This window comes from Rhodamnia argentea, chromosome 4 (genome assembly GCF_020921035.1).
Source record: "Rhodamnia argentea isolate NSW1041297 chromosome 4, ASM2092103v1, whole genome shotgun sequence".
Lineage (NCBI taxonomy): Eukaryota > Viridiplantae > Streptophyta > Magnoliopsida > Myrtales > Myrtaceae > Rhodamnia > Rhodamnia argentea.
In genome coordinates, this window is record NC_063153.1 from 20,309,144 (window position 1) to 20,327,238 (window position 18,095).

Here is an 18,095-nt window from a genome sequence, read left to right on the forward strand (position 1 = left end):
TCTAGTCGAAATCGGAGGCCTTGAGAGAATGAAAGACTTGAAAAGTTTGGAAATCGACAGGTGCGCATCCATCGAAACATTACCAGACCTCTCGTGCTTCCATGACTTAGCATATTTCTCCTGTAGAAGTTGTTCGAAGCTTCACGTCGTTAAGGGCCTGGAGAAAGTCGCATCTGTGTATAGATGATAAAATGAGGGATTCAACTGCAAGGCCTCGGCAAATTGTCCACGTCTGCCCCGAGGGCCGAGATGCATTGCCAATTTCGTCAGGATATTTTTCATATCCCGTTAAATCAGGGTCACCTTTCCTTTCAAAGGTAAATGAAATCAGGTATCAGCAATTTCCTACTTTGAGAAGTCCCAAGGAATGGAGACGCTGGTCGTGGAAGTGGACACGATGCTTAATATCAGGATTGAAAACCTTAGATTCACCAACCAAACATACTTTAACGGAACAAAAGAGAAATGTTTTTCCTTTACGCTGAAACTTTTTAAGGAACTGGCCTTGCTAGTTTTATCTCTTTAATACTTACTATCGCAATTTTACAAATTTTCTGATTGAAAAATGGGAGGAAAAGGTCGATAAATTTTTTTTTTTTGTCTCCTTTCCCTTTTACATGAAATAATTAGGTCAGATTTAATCATAATATTCAATGACGACGAGGTGTTGTTTTCCTTCTCTTACATGATTTGTCCTGGAGTCTGACGCGATGCTTCGGAGGAATCTTTCTTTTGATAATGCCAGCAGTGATCAGAATGCCTTCTTAGTCAATCAAAAGCATCACAAGCTAATTTGAGTCATAAGTGTCTCGAAGTAATACCCTTTTGAAGAATGATTCGCTTCCTCCCTTGAAATCTATTTGGTTCTGTTTACTCCCTTATGCGAATTCTTTCCATTTCATGTTATCCATGAGGATGCTCAGCTGGAAGAACTATTGTTTCTAATGTTTGAATGTTTTTGATTCACTGCTATATTTCTTCACAAGATTCCCTGGTCATTTTGGATTGCTTGATCATATATACGTGTCAAATTTGACCAAGGGCTGAAAATCGATCAAGTTCGTCCTGTCTGGAAAAATTATCGTCTGATTTTATGTTATATTCATTCAGGTATTAGATTTTTTACGCCATGCAAGGTGTCGATGCTCGTTGTGGACCTTTGAGATAGCAGGATATACTATATCATTTTAACTAGGATAAAGTAAGGGATAACCTTTTGATCTGGGACATGTAAACTAAAGAGAACCACATGTGCAGGTGCTTCTGATGTGAGATTATGATTGACGGGACTGTGCAAAATGGAGTATTAGTTTTGTCAACGGAATGAAGGCAGAGTCGGACATTGTTCTTGCTTTGTGAGAGTTTTGGTGTCAAGACTGCTATGAAAGATGAAGATTCCTCGGCATGATTCGGCCGCAATCAGCTCAGGGGACAAGAAGTTGATCTCATGATGTAGCTCTGAGCTGCAGAAGCTGTTATTGCCTTTCTTAGTGATAGTTTTTCAGTTTCCAAAGTAGCTATTTGAATTGATGCATTTCATGAAGGTTGTAATTTGTAGTTATTGTTCTTGACAGTTCAGCCAGCTTGAGACCCTGGATCTGTAGTCATCCAACTCCTAATTTGCTGGAGGATTGACACTTGACAGCAATGTCCTTATGAACTTGTTGAGAAATATATCGACCATGATTATGTGATTCCTGACATTGAAGACTGAACGTCCTTACTTTCGAAACAGAGGGGTGCGCGCGCACAGTTTCTGGATTTGGCATAATCTAAGTTGGTCATCACACACACAGGCGCTTTAACATCTTCTTTTTTCATTTTCCCATTTGTTGCAACAGAACATGAACAGACGAAGACAAATGGCAGGAAGGGGGAAAAAAAAGCGATGATCACGAAGTGAGCAAAGGCATTGGAGTCGGTATATCCGTGTGGAACGTGGACAGAGATTCAGGGCGTGTGGAGGTATCTCCCAGCAAGCAAAGCGGCTTCCATGACAACAGAGAGGAAGTCAACGACATCCTCGACTTGGCAATTGCTTCCTTAAACATCGGTCCTCCCGAGTTCTTGAAGTTGGCCATGCAGTTGATTGAGTTTTGGCCGCACTCTTGGCACAAATAGTCATCTGCACGACACCCCGGCAGGTCTCAGAATCAAAACTCCGATATGCCTATGTGGGCGATACAACCTGGTCAATAGAAATAATCAAATTAAAGGATCCCACAGTATGATTTCTTCCTCATCGCCATCGCCATCGCCATCTCCATCGCTTAGAACACTTGACAAGCCAAAATATATGTGGAAGTCATTGTCCTGGACGGGTCCATGAGAAAGAGATAATCCAGACGTGCACATTCTGCAATGAAAGCAAATTAAACCTAAACCCGACCCGACCCGACCCGCTTCTTGTCCACTTCATATTCGGTTTGGGTTAGGGTCGGGGCGGGTAATGCACACAACGCTTAAGGGTAGGATCGGGTCGGGTAGTATGGAAATCCTACCCTTCCCTAACCATTGACACCCCTAGATAGAATTGTCAACATGAGTGCATTTGCTCCCCACAATCTCCTTCCCCAAACCTCAGAACAGTCATAATATGTTTCATGGAGAGGGAGAGGGTAACGGTGGAATAAAGTAACGGAGAAGAGTGGACAAATTAATATTAATAGTGGGACTACATACCGAGAAAAACAAAGGGGTCAATAGTGGGACTCAGCTTGCCACGTGGCCATTTTTGAATGGAACGTCTCGGAAATGACTTGACAAGCCAAGACTACCTAATATTTTCTCCAGAGAGATACAGAGGGAGCAAAATCTTATTTCAGCAGCATCTTATGAGCTACTTGCTGGCCCCACCTTGTGAAATTTCCAAAGCAGTTGGCAATCAACTGCTGAATACAAGGTTTGAGGATGCTAAAGTCAATATCTCGTTGGCAAGTTACTAATCAAATGACAGTCCCCCACTCGTAAAACTTTAAAGTACTTCGTAATCTACAATGGGATGTCGGGCAATAAATTGATTATTTCGCGGGATGTTGCTAATTACTTGACAGTCCCAATGGTAAAATTTTGCAACACTTTGTCGTTTACTCTTTGGATACTGGATCGCGAAATGAATAAAATGGTTATCCTGTCTGTTGACACCTAAATTTTGATTTTTAGAAAATCATTCATATAAGCATAAAATGAGAGTTATTCATAATTCTCACAAAAAAAATAAATTTTCATGCATTGCATATTTAATTTTTGTCGGTCGAGTGTACGTCATGTCGGTTAGGGCCAGAGATGAGTCAATTGAGCATGATTCCAACGGACGATCGAGTTAAAATCGACTCGAAAGTCACTAGAAAGGGTGCAGAATTTTTTACTATAATTTTGGACTCAAAACAGCCCGTTTGAGCTCTTAAAATTGCAAAAAGGCCTTAATTAATTACTCATTTTATTAGTTAAGGTCCAAGTGAGTCCGAAATCACAAAACGAGCCCGTAAAATATTGAAAAGTAACCCATTTCGCCCTCCTCATTCATTTGGCCGAAAATTGTAAGAGTCTAAGTCCAATAGGTCTCCTCAAGATCAGAATTTTCGATCTAATGATCGATATCTAATTGGAGCTTTTGATCTAACGGTTTAAATAAACCCTACAACTCAAAGCCCTAGTTTTCTCTATAAATACATCTCTATGCCTAGGGTTAAAGGGGTTCCGCACGATCAGAATTTTTCAGAATAGAATTGAGAGGATACACAAAACAAAAGTGAGAGAAAAAGAGGGGGATTTAGTCCTTCCTTGGCCGAGGCACCTATATCGGCGGCACTTTTTTTTTCTACCACAGACGACGTGTGCTTGAAGTTGCTGCGGTTCTTGCTCGTGCCATCAATATTGCTTCTGTTGGTGGTCCCCGCTAAGATATTGCAATCCCAAAGCCAATAGATCGAGCAAGAAAACACCGGTGGAATCCACAGCTCTTCGGGCCAAGAATTTGCTGTTCAAGACAGATTCCGAGGCTGTTTTTCTTCTGTTTTCACTGCTGTTCGTGCTGAAAACAGCAGCTGTTTTTGCCGGATTACACTTGTTGTTTTGTGCAGATTTTGGTCCACTATTCAAGGTCGTTTTCCTCACTGTTTTACACCATTCTCATTGCTGTTTTTGGGCGGATCCCACAGCTTGTGTGTGTAGATTTTTTCTGAGCAATTCAAGGTAATACTCTTGCACATTTAGTGTTAATTTAAGCATGTTTTAGAGTGCTTTATCTGCTGCTTTGCTGCTGTGTCTCTGCTGTTTCTGCACTGTTCGCATGTTTTTTTTTATTTATCCAAATCAAGCTGTTTTCGTGTTATTCGTGCTACTAACACATGCAGAATTTTTCGCGAACTTAAAGGTGAGACTTTGGACTATTGTTGTCGCTGTTTTGCATGAATTAGTCACTATTTGTTTTCCGTTCTTCGACATGAACACTGAAAATTTTTACGGGGGAATTCAAGGAGCAAATTTTGCATATCAAAACCCTAATTTTTATCATAAATTTTGAAAAGCGGGTTTAATTGGACTCATTGGATATGTTTTCAGAATAAAAAATCCTAAATCTAAATTAGGGAATTTTATTCCCTAATAGGCAACATCTATGTTAAGTTGGATAAACTTGTCCGTCGCCGTTCGGATACGACCCTCCAACTTAGTAAAGATGGGAATTGAGTTAATCTGATCTATCGCCGTTTAGATCCGATTTGCTATCTTCAAAAAGCCGAATTTAGATTTAGGAATATCTTTTTTTGAAAAAATGCAAGAGGATGGGGTTTGATTCGTTTCGACTTATCTGGATTGCTATCTTGAATTATCTGATTGGATTGATATTCTGCAATTGATTGAGATCTTGTTTGATTTAAATTTCCTGATAAACTTTTAAAAAAATCCTAAAAATTAGTGAGATATGGTTTCTTATAAACCATGTCTGATTAAATCTTTAGGAAGATAAAGTTTCCTAAAAACTTTATCTCATTAAGTTTATTTTGAAAATTTAAATCAAGAGAATCAAATCAAAATATTCTTAATCTGGCCGAAAATTCAAAGAAAAGGAATGAAAATCAGTTCATTGTCATCTTTTGTGACTTCATGCATATCTCATCTTATTTATAAAAAAAATAAAAAAAAAATCTCATGCATATCTCGTGTAGATTAGGATAACATATCATTGCATATCTTGCATATCTCCCGTCATCTATGCGTATCTTGCATATCCTATTCGTATCATATCTTTTGCATATCCTTTTTTAGAAAAGAATATCACCTAAACATCATCAGACCACATTTTTTTTTTTCGAAAATCCACATCATGCATATCACATGTTGCATTTCATATAGGCTAGGCCTAAATTCTTGTCTTGCATACCATATCTATTCGCATGTCACATGTTCACTTTCTATGTCATATTTGCTTGCCTTACATTTTTATATCATTTTTTTAATATGCCATAGTCATTCGCATGTTTGTATATTCATTCTGCAATGTCGCATTTTTGCACGTCACATTTTCACATATTATATATTTGCATGTCCATGTTGCATGTTATATTTTGCCATGTCAACTTGCATGTTTTAATTGATTAGTTAATTTTTGCATATAGATTAGTCTTGCATGTCATGCATCGCATCCATTCTAAATAAATGAAAACATAAAAACACCTCGTTTGAGCCTAAATTCAATCAAGCTTGAGTCGTCGATTTAGGACATCTCATGGAATTAAGGTACCGAAAGGGCATTAGCTTTAATTAGTTAATGTAACCAAATCCCCGAATCCTTAATCTCTGGTTCGTAGGAATAAAATAGTTCTCCCGCTATTTTATTTAGGTATCTAACCAACCTACCAAAAATGGTTAGTGGCGACTCCAAGTTTTAAATCATTCTAATTAATCAAAGTTGCAATTTGGTAAGGCTTGGGAGAGTCCGTATCGGGTTAGTCATCAAAATTAGCCTGATAATCCATTAACCTAAACGTGATTTTTTAGGTCGCGACACTGTCGGCAAGGACAGAAGGCTAATAAAATCCTCATCTTTCCGTAAGTGACAAGCCACCTTATTTAAAAAAGAAAATGCAAAACTTGTCACGACGACAATATCTTGCCTTAAAATATCTGTATCCATGGTTATTATAAGGTTACGCAGGATACGTGGGCGTTGATTCCTAAGAAATGTTTCCGTGGAAGACAAAAACTTCCGGTAAACAATTCGAGGTGAAGACTCTAAATCACAGGAATGAAGGGCCACGCGGACGGTTGGAGGCAAACTCAGTCGATGATGATGACCTTGGGAGATTCGGAAAGGGGGAGTGGTTGGGAGGGATGAGAAAGTTCAATTGATGAATAATGCTTTGCGGTAATGTGATGGCTATTGTCGTCCCTTATGCCCACGAAGATCAAGCGTACTTCTTGCCTTATAATTTCTTGTCACTGTCATCTATTTCACAAGTCCTTTTCCCGTGCGTAGTATGGAGTCTATAGGATAATATGACAATGATATAATTAGAAAAATTCAAATAAGAACATGAAGTAATGTCATTTTTTTTTTAAAATAGAATCTTAAAGTGAACCTTATTACAAATAAGAGTCTGAAGTGATCATGTCAATATCAAATAAGGATTTGAAGTAGCCATGTTAATTTCACATAAGGGCTTGACTTTATTAGCCGACTTGACCTGGCTGGCCGGCTAAGGGCGCGCATGGTAACATTTTTGCTTTAGAAATCAACTTTTGACCAGAAGTTAATTTTTCTACTTCTTCTCAGAAGCGGAAATTGATTTTTCTACTTCTACTCCAAAAGTTATTTCTAATTAAAGAAATTCGGTTGATAACGATTGAAAATTTCTACTTCTGAAATATTAATAACACAAAATATTTTATAAAAAATTATTATCAACGGCCGAAAAATTTCTACCTTATTTTTGAACTTTTTAAATTTCTTTTAAAATTTCTTTTATTTATTATTTATTTTTCACTCGGGCGGCGGGAGATGGCGACCGACGCGGTGGTCGATGGTTGGTGGTAAGGGGCGGTGGTGGTTAGTGGCGGCCACGGCCGATGAAGATAGGCGGTTGACGACAATCGCGATCGGCGAAGGTTGGCAATGGGCAGTGGTCGGAGGTTGGTGGTAGCGGGCGGAGGTCCGGGGTGATTGGCTGCGGTGATGGTCGGCGTTGGGCTATAGCCGACAGAGGTCGGCGCTAGTTGGCTAGTGAGGGCGGTTAGCGGGTAGCGGCCAGCGAAGATTTGCGGTGGGTGGGGACAGGTAATGGTTGGCGGTGGTCGTGGGAGGCAGCCAATGGAGGTCGGGGATGGTCGGCAAGCGGTGACGATCCGCAGCGGCGGAGGTTAGCGAAGGTGGGTATAATCGAAAAGAGGATGAAGTCGCAATAAAAAGAGGGCGAGACGAGAAGTATTTCTTGAGTTGAGGAAGCTATTTTTTTTTTTAACTTTTCAAATTGGAAAAAAATAACTTCAGAAGTGAAGATTCGCTTTAGATGTGGAAATTTCTTTCGTAAATAAAATTTTTTAGCAAACGGATTTACGCTTTGAAAGTTACATTACCAAACGAATTTCTACTTCAAAAGCACTTCTGAAGTAGAAATCCACTTCCAGAAGTGTTATCATACGCACCCTAAGTGTTCCAATTGATCAAGGACATTTTTCGTCCAAAGATAATTTCAACTTTTAGTTTTTTTATTTTATTTTTACTTTCAATTTTTTCTCTCTTTGCTTTGGCCCAAGCCCTCGTAGCTGTTGGCGATGGTCGCCTCATCTAGGCCCTTGCCGGCCATGAGTGTGGTGATCCTCGCCTACACTAGCCTTGCCTGGGCTAGGCTACCCTTGCCTGACTTGGAAGTCCAGCCCTCTCCAACCATTGCGGGTGGTTGACCATACTAGCCACCGGAGAAAAGAAAATAAAAAATTGAAAAAAGAAAAAAGAACAAAAAATTTAAAAAAGTAAATGACAAAATTCTATTAATCAACTGAAAGGTTAGACTCTTATTTAAGATTGATACGGCCAATTCGGATATTTATTTGTAACAATATCTATTTCAAGTGTTTATTTTAAATTATATATAAATATTTTATGTCCTTATTTGATATAAGGTGGACTTCATATCATAATTTGGAAGCGTCTCTCTGGATTCTCAGTGGGCCAAAAAGAAAACGTGAAATATAGGAAACGACAGAGCCTACTTCTACTTCCTGCCTTGCCTCCTCCTTTCCCTTCTTCCTCTTTATCAACGACGCTGTAAATGTGCTGCAGAGATACTCGACTGATCATTTCCTGCTCAAAACTACCTATAACAGTCGAGTATACTCAGAGAGCGGGCGTGCACTGCACTGGAAGATCATACCTTGACCCGACAACTCAAGCGAGCTGAACTCACCGACGCTTCGACTCCGGCCATGTCGAGGCAACCAAGACCTGACCTCCTGGAAGAATTGTCTGCTTCGTCCACCTCTGTGAGTGGAAACAACTTCCACGTATTCTTGAGCTTTAGAGGCCCCGATACTCGCAATGGCTTCGTCGATCACCTCTACCATAGACTCAAGGATGTGGGCCTGCCGTTCCATCCGAACTTCGTGTTCAGAGACGATGAGAACCTCCCCTTCGGCGAGGACGTCGCGGCAAATCTCATCAGCGCAATCACCGGCTCTAGAGTTTCAATCCCGGTCATCTCGCCAACGTATGCTTCTAGCCGATGGTGCCTCCGTGAGCTCATCCACATAATGAAGTGCAAGGAAAGCAGAGGACAGTTAGTCTTGCCCGTGCTTTACAAGGTGAGTCCTGAGGACGTGCGGTACCTGCGGGGGAGCTTCGGAGATGCCTTCCGGCGCCGTGAGCATCGTTTCGACGAGGAGGTCAACCGACAAGGAAGGGAAGCGCTCAAAAAAGCAGGTGACTCCAGAGTATTCGAATCAGAGAAATTTGCTGATGGGTACTTCGTTTACCTTCGTTTGACAGATCCTTGTTGTATTGAGCCATTAATAAGTTGTCATGTGTTGTATTGTTTGACTTGACAGGCATGAAGCGGAATTGGTAAATAAACTTGTGGAAATTGTGATGGGCAAGCAGCAAGAAGATTTCCAGCCACGTCTTCCAGTGAACGTGGTTGGAATTGATGATCGTGTGGCTGAGGTCATGAAATTGATGGATACTGCTCGTCCCGACACTCAAGTTGTTGGGATTTATGGGATAGGGGGCGTCGGTAAGACAACTCTAGCTACGGCCATTTATAACAAGCTTTTTGACAAATTTGAGTGCCGCAGCTTTCTCAAGGATGTTCGAGAAACAATTGATGGCAAGGGTATCGGGCATGTGCAATCTCAATTGATCTCGGATATACTAAAACTTCATGACTATCGAGTGCCTGATTCTGATATAGGAATTAATACGATCCAATCCCGTTGCACGCAGAAGAAGGTACTTATTCTTCTGGACGATGTTGATCGTCAAGACCACCTTGATAAATTGATTGGAGGTTGCAGCTTCGTGTCAGGAAGTAGGATCATAATTACGTGTCGAGATAAGACCCTCTTGAAGTCTAAATATGAGTACGAACTCAAAGAAATGAATGCCAAAGACTCTTTGCATCTGTTTAGCAGATTTGCATTTGATGGGAAGGAACCTCCGGCAGAACTTGCGGCTCTTTCCAGTGATATTGTTGCCACCACAGGAGGGCTTCCCTTAGCTCTCATGGTTATAGGTTCACTTCTCCGAGGAGTAAAAGATCGAATAGTGTGGAGAGAGATGCTCGAGAAATTGAGGAATGCGCCTGATGAGACCGTACAAGAGAAGCTGAGGATAAGTTATGATACATTAAAATACAAGGAAAAGCAAATGTTTCTAGACATAGCATGTTTTTTCATAGGAACTGAAAAAAGAATTGCCACCTACCTGTGGGAGGATCTCAAATTCTTCCCAAGAATCGGATTGCAAATACTGATTAACCGTTCGTTAATAAAAGTTGATGATAACAATGAGTTGAGAATGCATGATCAACTAAGAGATCTAGGCAGAGCTATTGCTCGTCCAGAAGATATGGAGCCTTGGCGTTGCAGCAGACTATGGGACGAGGAAGCCATAAAAGTTCTACGACGCAAGGTAACAATGATGTCTTCTTTTGGTCTATCCCATGTTCTCTAATGGTAGTCCCTCATAATTCTGTTGTTACTGTTCTTCTGCTCTAGAAGAAAGTCAAGTTCAATAGACCAAATTCTTGTTTCCATTCAGCCATAGCCAAAACGAATTATATTCATATATTTACAATCCTCAATTTTTTTGTAGGAGGAAAATGAAAAAATCGAGGCACTACATCTGGATGAAAGGGGCTCAAGAGAGTTCATGCAGCGAGAGAGCTTCAAAAGAATGCCTAACCTGAAGTTCCTTGATGTGAGTGGTGTGGATTTTGATACAGATTTTAATGATTCACTTTCTGTGTTAAGATGGCTAAAGTGGGAGGGTTGTCCCGAATCTTTCGAGGCGACCAATGTTCATTTGGAGAAATTAGTCGTACTTGATCTATCCGATGGTTTTATCAGTGAAAACTGGGGAGGATGGAGTTCAATCAAGGTAAAGTTGAGAAGCGCTTTCTATTTCGTTACATGTTGATGATAAATCATTCTATTTCCAACAGCTAATCTTGGAACATGTTTGTTTTTTTTTTTTACCTTGTAGATGGGGAGGTTGAAAGTTCTCAATCTTTCGCGGTGCTTACATTTACAGAGCACCCCTAATCTCTCTGCGTTTAAGAATTTAGAGATGCTAATACTGGAAGGTTGTACGTATTTGGAGGAAATCGACCCTTCCATTGGAGATGTCAAGTCCCTTGTTTCCTTGAACTTGAGGGCCTGTGTGAGTCTCAAGAAGTTACCCTCACAACTGGGTGAACTGACCAGCCTCATTTCTTTGGACTTGTGGGAATGTGCGGAACTCCGAGAGCTACCCGGAGAATTGGACAAATTGGAAGAACTGAAGGAACTCGATATAGGCTATACTGCTATAGAGGAAATTCCTCCATGTATAGGTTCTTTGAAGAAGCTGGAGATGCTTAATGCCTATGCTTGCACATCGTTGGTTGGACTTCCTGACTCAATCAGCCATCTGGTAAATTTGTCAAGCCTTGACTTGAGTCTTTGCTTCTCTTTAAAAGAACTTCCAGAGAGCATTGGATCCCTTGCGAAATTGGAGTGCCTGTCATTAGGCCATACATATAATCCCTATGAGTATTGGGATCCGGATTTTTATTTTTGGTATAGTGGTTATTCTTTCTGTCATGTCCCTTATTCAATTGGGAAGCTGGAATCGTTGACTGAACTCAACTTGTCAAATACAGAAATTTCAGAATTACCTGAATCCATTGCGGATTTGGAAAACTTGAGAATTTTGAATATTTCTTTCTGCAAGAAATTGAGTAGTTTACCCAGTACTATCAGCAAGTTGGGAAAACTTGAAGAATTAAATGCCTCAGTCTGCCAGAGTCCGGGAGGGGAAGTCCCTATAGATGGGTTGTCTTCATTGAAGATCCTTCGATTGTCATCTACGTGCATTTCTGGCTTGCCCGATGCAGTTGGGAAGCTTTCTTGTCTCGAAGAACTTAACTTAGCTGGCTGCCGCATGGTAAAATCGCTGCCTCAAAGCATCAGTAAGCTGTCTTCTCTGCAACACCTGGATTCAAGCAATTGTGATCTTCAGTCGCTGCCGGAGCTTCCTGCCAGTTTAACAGTTCTAAGAGTCACCTGTCAGCAACACACATTGCCTCAAATTTCTTACCTAATCCATCTTAAAGAGATTAGTTTTCATTTTTGCAATTTGCTGGAACTCATGCCAAAGCTTCCCTCAGGAACATTGAAGCTTCGTTTCTACTGGTGTGATAAGTTGAAAGAGTTGCCAGGTTTGTCAAGTTTGGAATTCTTATCACAATTATTAATCGAAGGGTGCCGTGAGCTGACAGAAATCAAGGGTCTGGAAGGATTAAAATCTTTAGATTACCTATCTGTATCTAGATGCAAGAAGTTTTCCAACCTTGATGGCCTTGAACATCTAGAGTCTTTGAGAAACTTGGAAATGGTGGACTTGGATGCTTCCCTAATGGATGATGATCTAGTTCAAGTTCAAGGCGTTGACAGATTGAAAAACTTGGAAGTGCTGGAAATTAGTTCCTGCGGGTCCCTTGTGAGGCCAGACCTTTCGCAATTAACACATCTGAAGCGATTAATAGCTAGAGATTGTGACAATCTAGTTGAAATTAAAGGCCTTGAGACGTTGAAAAAATTGGAACGCTTGGATATCTGGGGGTGCAAATCCATTGAAACATTACCAGACCTCTCGTACTTCGATAACCTGAACTATTTGAACATAAGATTCTGCGGGAAGCTTCGTGATGTTCAGGGCTTGGAGAAAGTTGCATCTGTGGATAGATGATAAAGCGATTCAACTGCAAGGCCTTAGCAAAGTGTCCACATCTGTCGAATTTTCGAAGATTTTATGGAATGGTGGGGGTCAATTTTGCATGAACTTGAGGAGATCACAGAGCTCCAAGAATCAACTCATCTGAACTCTAGAAGACATTCAGCGATGCAACTTATTGGAATTTCATATGTTCATTGCACTTCTGCAGCAGACAAGTAAATAATCCCTGAAAAAGAATGCTCCGATGAGTCGAGCACTTTGGCCACAATGTCGGAGTGATTCACGTGTCCATTCAAAGGTAAATAAAGCAGGTCGCACTATTCATCGAGATTTACTGCCAATTTCTTCAGCATTTCCTCTACATTGATAGCGAAATCTAATGACCTTTTCCATGAACCAAAAGGCCCCTTACAACTTCAATTCGGTTTTTGCTAGTTCTTCTCTTTATTCGTATTTTTCATTTTGGTTACTGATGAAAGAGGGAACTGTCGATAAAAAGTTTTTTTTTGTCTACTCTCCCTTTACATAAATTAATTAGGTTGAATTTAGTGAGCTTCCATGACAACAGGTATCGTTTCCTTCTCTTAAGTGATTCAAGGAACGGGGAAGCTGATGTAGGAGTATGACATTGGTGCTTCAGAGAAATCGTTCTATTGACAATGCCGACAGTGATCCGAATGCATTCCATGCACGTCAGGTGTCGTGAGTCATCAAGTAAGGATTGCTCATCCTGGATAAGCTATCAATGACTATCCCAAGCAAATCTAAGTTTTAATCTTCTCCCAGTACTACTTTTGAAGAATGATTTGCTTCCTCTTATGTTTATTCGCTTGTGCAGATACTTTCCATTTCATATGGTCCATGAGGATGCTCAATCGGAAGAACAATTGCTCCAAATAAGCCTTATGTACTCTTCAGGAAATCCCTTAACTCCAGTTATCTCAGTCCCTTAACCATTCTTTCTCATGGTAAATATTTAGCATGTTCTGATACACTGCTATATTTTCTTCACAAGATTCCCTGGCCATTTTGTGTTCATTGATCAGATTTACGTGCCAAGTTTGACCAAGGGCAGAACAATGATCAAAATCATCCTGTCTGGAAAAATCATCTTCTGATTTTACGTAATATTCATTTCAAGCATTAGAATTTGTTACCCTATGCAAGGTGGATTTGTTCCATTTATCCTCGAAATGGACCTTTGAAATAGCAAGACATACTATATCATGCTTTATGCGATTACATAAACAATGTTCAGTTTGATCTGGGACATGTAAACCAAAACAAAACTATAAGTGGATTTTGGTTCTGATGTGAGATTAAGAATGGAATGGCTGCCTTACCAAAAAAAAAAAAAAGAATGGAATGACTGTGTAAATGGACTGTTTGTTTTGGCGCAGGAATGTAGGCAGAGCTGGAGGTTGCAGTTGCTTTGTGATAGATTTGGTGTCTGACTGCTCTGGAAAGATGGAGATTGCTCACTGGCACCTTGCTGCGGCATGATTGGTACAAATTGATTCAGTGGACAAGAAGTTGATCTCGTGATGTAGCATTGATTTGCAATAGCTGTGAATGCCCTTCTTAAAGATGGTTTTTCCAGTTTGCTGAAGCAGCTCTTTGGATCGATGCAATTTATGAAAGGTTACCATTTCGTAATTATTGTTCTTGACAGTTAAAGCAGCTTGAGACTTAGGAATTATATTCATCCAACTCCTGATTTGTTGAAGGATGGACACCCTCCAGCAATTTTCTTATGAACTTGAGGAAAATATCAGCCATAATCATGTGATTCCTAATGCCAAAGATTGAACATCATAACATTAGAAACAGAGGGCGCAGATGTGGAGTTTCAAAATTTGGTGTAAACTAAGTCCACTTTCAACTATTCGAAATTCTTATGTTCCGCTGCTCTTCCAAATCTACAGGAAAGGAAAACAGAGGCGCTTTACAGTTTTCATTTCTCTTTTTCATTTGCTGCAACAGAACAAGAACACACACAAAGACAAACAGCAGGAAGGAAAAAAAATCAAAGAAGAAAGGGATGATCACAAACTGAGTGAAAGGATCCGAGTCGATATCATGGACAGAGATTCAGGGCTTGTGGAGGTATCTCCCAGCAAGCAAAGCGGCTTCCATGACAACAGAGAGGACGTTAACGACATCCTCGACTGGGCAACTGCTTCCTTTAAACATTTTCCCGCCCGAGTTCTTGAAGTTGGCCATGCAGTTCAGTAAGTTTTGGCTGCACTCCTGGCTCAAATAGTCATCTGCACAACACCCCGATCTCAGTGTCACAACTCCTATATGTCTATGTGGGCGCTACGACCCGATGGTGAATAAAAGATCAAATTAAACGATCACACAATGTAATCTCTTCATCATCGTCATCGCTCGGCACATTTGACAATGCCAAAATATATGTGAAGTTATTGTCCAGGACCGGTCCATGAGAAAAAGATAATCTAGACAAGCAGGTTCTGCTATAAAAGTAAATGTTGATATTATTTTCAACATGAATGCATTTCCTTACCCACAATATCCTCCCCAAAACCTGAGAACAGTAACTAAATTGGCTTATGAATGAACAGATGGTTCAGTAAAAATTGTGGAGCCTTTGCAGGCAGAGTAATTTTACTGACATGTTTTCACCATACTTGGTGCTTTTTTGGTAATGCTCATATTTATCTGATTCCTGTTCTTTTGTTCCGGGAACAGAAAAGGAACAGAAATCTATATAACCCAGTAGTCCCTTGGACCAGTTTCTCTATATCCCACTCCGTAATATACTTTTACATGTATTTGAATCCATGCAAGTATAGACGTGTGAAGTTATTGTTCACCATTTGAAAAATGCTTCCACATTCATCCTCATAAAATGTCCATGCAAATGCGCCGGCCAAAGATAAGTTGTATCGATGGATTAGACGAAGAACGAGCTGGAAAAAAGTGATGCCGAAACTCACTGTTTTTGGCTTGAACGCAGGCGTCGTGCTTCATGCAGCAAGCGTCAAGGCCGTCACAGGGTTTCTCCCCGGGACATCCACTGTACAGAATCCCGCAATACTTACCGTATCTCAGAAATGGAGGCACTGCGTCATTTTCAACAAGAAGTTCTTTTCATATTCAATACTAATTAATCAACCACAAAAGATAGAAGCTGCAAATTAACCGACAATGCTTCGTGCACAAAAAAAAAAATTGGTTTTTCTTTTTTCTTTTTTGGCAGAGGAGCACGAGGATCACTAGATACCTGAGCAGAACTCGGATTCGCATTTTCTGCTGCAGTCTTTGGTCTGCGAAAATTATTCACTCGCGTAAGAACCAATGTGGGTTTTTCTTCTCTTTCCTTCTTTTTTTCGATAGATTCAAATCAGGGTGAAAGAAAAGATTCCAACTTACGACGGAGACCGCGGCGTTTGAGGCCTGAACACCGACATTGAGGGCGTGGACGGGGACGCCAGAAAAAAAGAGGACAAACAGGGGAATAAGAGTTATGACAGGAGCTAACTTCGATGGCTGTGGGCAAACCATCGACATGGCCGGCCTGAGAGAGAAGCAGTTAGACTGCGGAGCTTCGTCTTTGCTTCAGATCAGGGCACTGATTCACAGAGAAGAGAGAGAGAGAGAGAGAGTGAAGAAAGATGGAGCTGGTTCTTTTGTCGTTTGACGGCTCGTGAGGTTCTTTTGGAGCCTTGTTCACACTTGTAAGCCAAGTTGGCCGTGCGATGTTGATATAGAAACATCGATCACGAGTCTGCTGTCGGCGCTTGCTCTACCGGGAACCTGTTGTTGCCGGTCTTCGGCCTCTTTGCTGCTGAGTGATTGAATTTTAAGCTTGAAAAGCGAGAATAATGATATTGAAAATTCACAAAAAAAAAAGACACAAAAAGAGAGATCGCAACAACAAACGGATCGAAGAAAGGAGGAAAGCAGAGATGATGCGCCACCCTTGCCGCCATCGGCGAGGGCAACCATACTTCCTTCTCTCCCGCTCACTATCCCGCTTTTGATGATCTCTCGGTTGCATGACTCAGTTATGAGCACTTCTATTTTTTCTGGACTTACGTAAAAACAAAAATTACTGGTTCTTTTTTTTTTTTTTTTGGCTTTCTCTTTCAAAATCTAAAATATTATTCAAATTTTATACAATTATGAAAAAAACATGTAATTTTATACATCTACATTTGCATATTCACAAATTTCGAATTTAAAAAAAAAATTAAAGTACGTGAGTTGTAAAATCTTAATTAAGTCAAAAAAATAAAATATAAAAATCATTTAGGAACAGCTTCTTAAATTTGAGGATTCAAATTAATAGCCCGTAGCTAAAAGTGAAAACCTCAGCTGGCCAAACCAAAGATGTGAGAACCAGAAGCTTGGCAAGTTGCCGGTAAGAACGTGTGATCACGAAAGGCCACGTGTCTCTTTTTCATGGAGAGTTGCACATAAGCGAGTGTGAAATTTGATGTAGACTGGCATTTCTCGTGCAGATATTTCTCATGTAGATTATGGATATGAATAGTATAGTAATGCAAGTGGGTTGGTGGTCGGTCTCAAGTCGTGAACATGGCTTTTGAACCCACGCAACGCACAAAAACAGGGGGGGTTACAGAGGAACATCCGAGTTGCTTCCTAGATTCTTTCAAAATCACATTTTTAATTCCTCCGAATTTCCTGTTGGTGACTGAACGTGACTTTAGAAATGGTAGATCATCATCTTTCAGGCTTTTTTTTTTTTTTTAAACTTTGCCCGTTTTGGATTGGAGGAAATTTGCCTCTTTCGTTGGTTTATGGACAATCTAAAATCAGCATACGGACAAGAAAGAAAGATCAGTTGATTGACCAAAGTGAGGCATTTTGAGATGCTCTTGTGAAGTGAGTAAAAAGCGGGCGAGGTGGACGAGTCGAGGGTGCGATAAAACTGGCCTGGACACCGCCTGACCGCAGCATGATCTAGTAGTCAACTAGTCATGGCTGTGGTGCAATGCCGAGTTTGACCTCCCGATAGGGCCAATACCGATGTTCTTTGTAGTCTCTTCTATTGGATCACAGATGGTTCTCGTAGCAAATAACTACCTGCTAATTTGCTCGGTCGAGTTCTTTAATGATGAGTTTAGTTTGAGGACGCATCACGGAAAACTGAAAATGACTTCTCCCACCATTCTTTTGCAAATGCCTCAGTCGTTACTGGTTTGAAAGAGCTGTTGCTGCCTTTCAGTGGTTCTGTTCTTGAAGCAGCTATCTTGCATTGATGCAGCTTACGGAGGTTGAGTGTGTTGTTCAGCTTACATACATCTGATTCCCGATTTGTCAAGGCATTGCAGCAATTTGTTTGAGTTAGACCAACCATCATTGCAATTATTCCTCCTCCTGAAGATTGAGAATCTTCAGTCGCCTAGGCGCGTTTCAAGCATTCGCATAACATCAGCCGATCAGTATCCGACAACCTTCATTGCCTATCATCGTACAACTCCTGCAGCTACTGCTAAACCCGAAACGACCCAACCTCTTTTGTTGTTTAAAGTAAATGTTAGGAGCCTTTCAATTTCAAAGTTATGATCCGTATATTGATTTGCCGCTTCAGTTTAGTTCTGCGTGTTTTCCTGATCGAGAAATTGTTGCCATTTATCCATCGAGTAAAGAACGGATCATGCTCACAGAGAGA

At 40.6% G+C, this 18,095-nt stretch overlaps 2 protein-coding genes across 2 annotated transcripts; one reads left to right on the forward strand and one right to left on the reverse strand.

Annotated features, from left to right (window-relative positions):
* Positions 1-7,773: 7,773 nt before the first annotated feature.
* Positions 7,774-12,765, forward strand: LOC125314844 (disease resistance protein L6-like). Its single transcript, XM_048278081.1, has 7 exons — positions 7,774-7,869; positions 8,326-8,957; positions 9,043-10,123; positions 10,307-10,591; positions 10,697-10,916; positions 10,989-11,091; positions 11,278-12,765. The coding sequence occupies exons 1-7, from the start codon at positions 7,774-7,776 to the stop codon at positions 12,440-12,442; spliced, it is 3,582 nt and encodes a 1,193-aa protein (XP_048134038.1). The 3' UTR covers positions 12,443-12,765.
* A 1,655-nt stretch (positions 12,766-14,420) lies between these two features.
* Positions 14,421-15,971, reverse strand: LOC115741030 (phospholipase A2-alpha). The gene is made up of 4 exons (XM_030674727.2): positions 15,830-15,971; positions 15,681-15,723; positions 15,394-15,519; positions 14,421-14,697 (listed from the first exon to the last, which is right to left on the reverse strand). Exons 1-4 carry the CDS (start codon positions 15,965-15,967, stop codon positions 14,522-14,524), a joined length of 483 nt encoding a protein of 160 aa, XP_030530587.1. The 5' UTR covers positions 15,968-15,971; the 3' UTR covers positions 14,421-14,521.
* Positions 15,972-18,095: the final 2,124 nt, after the last annotated feature.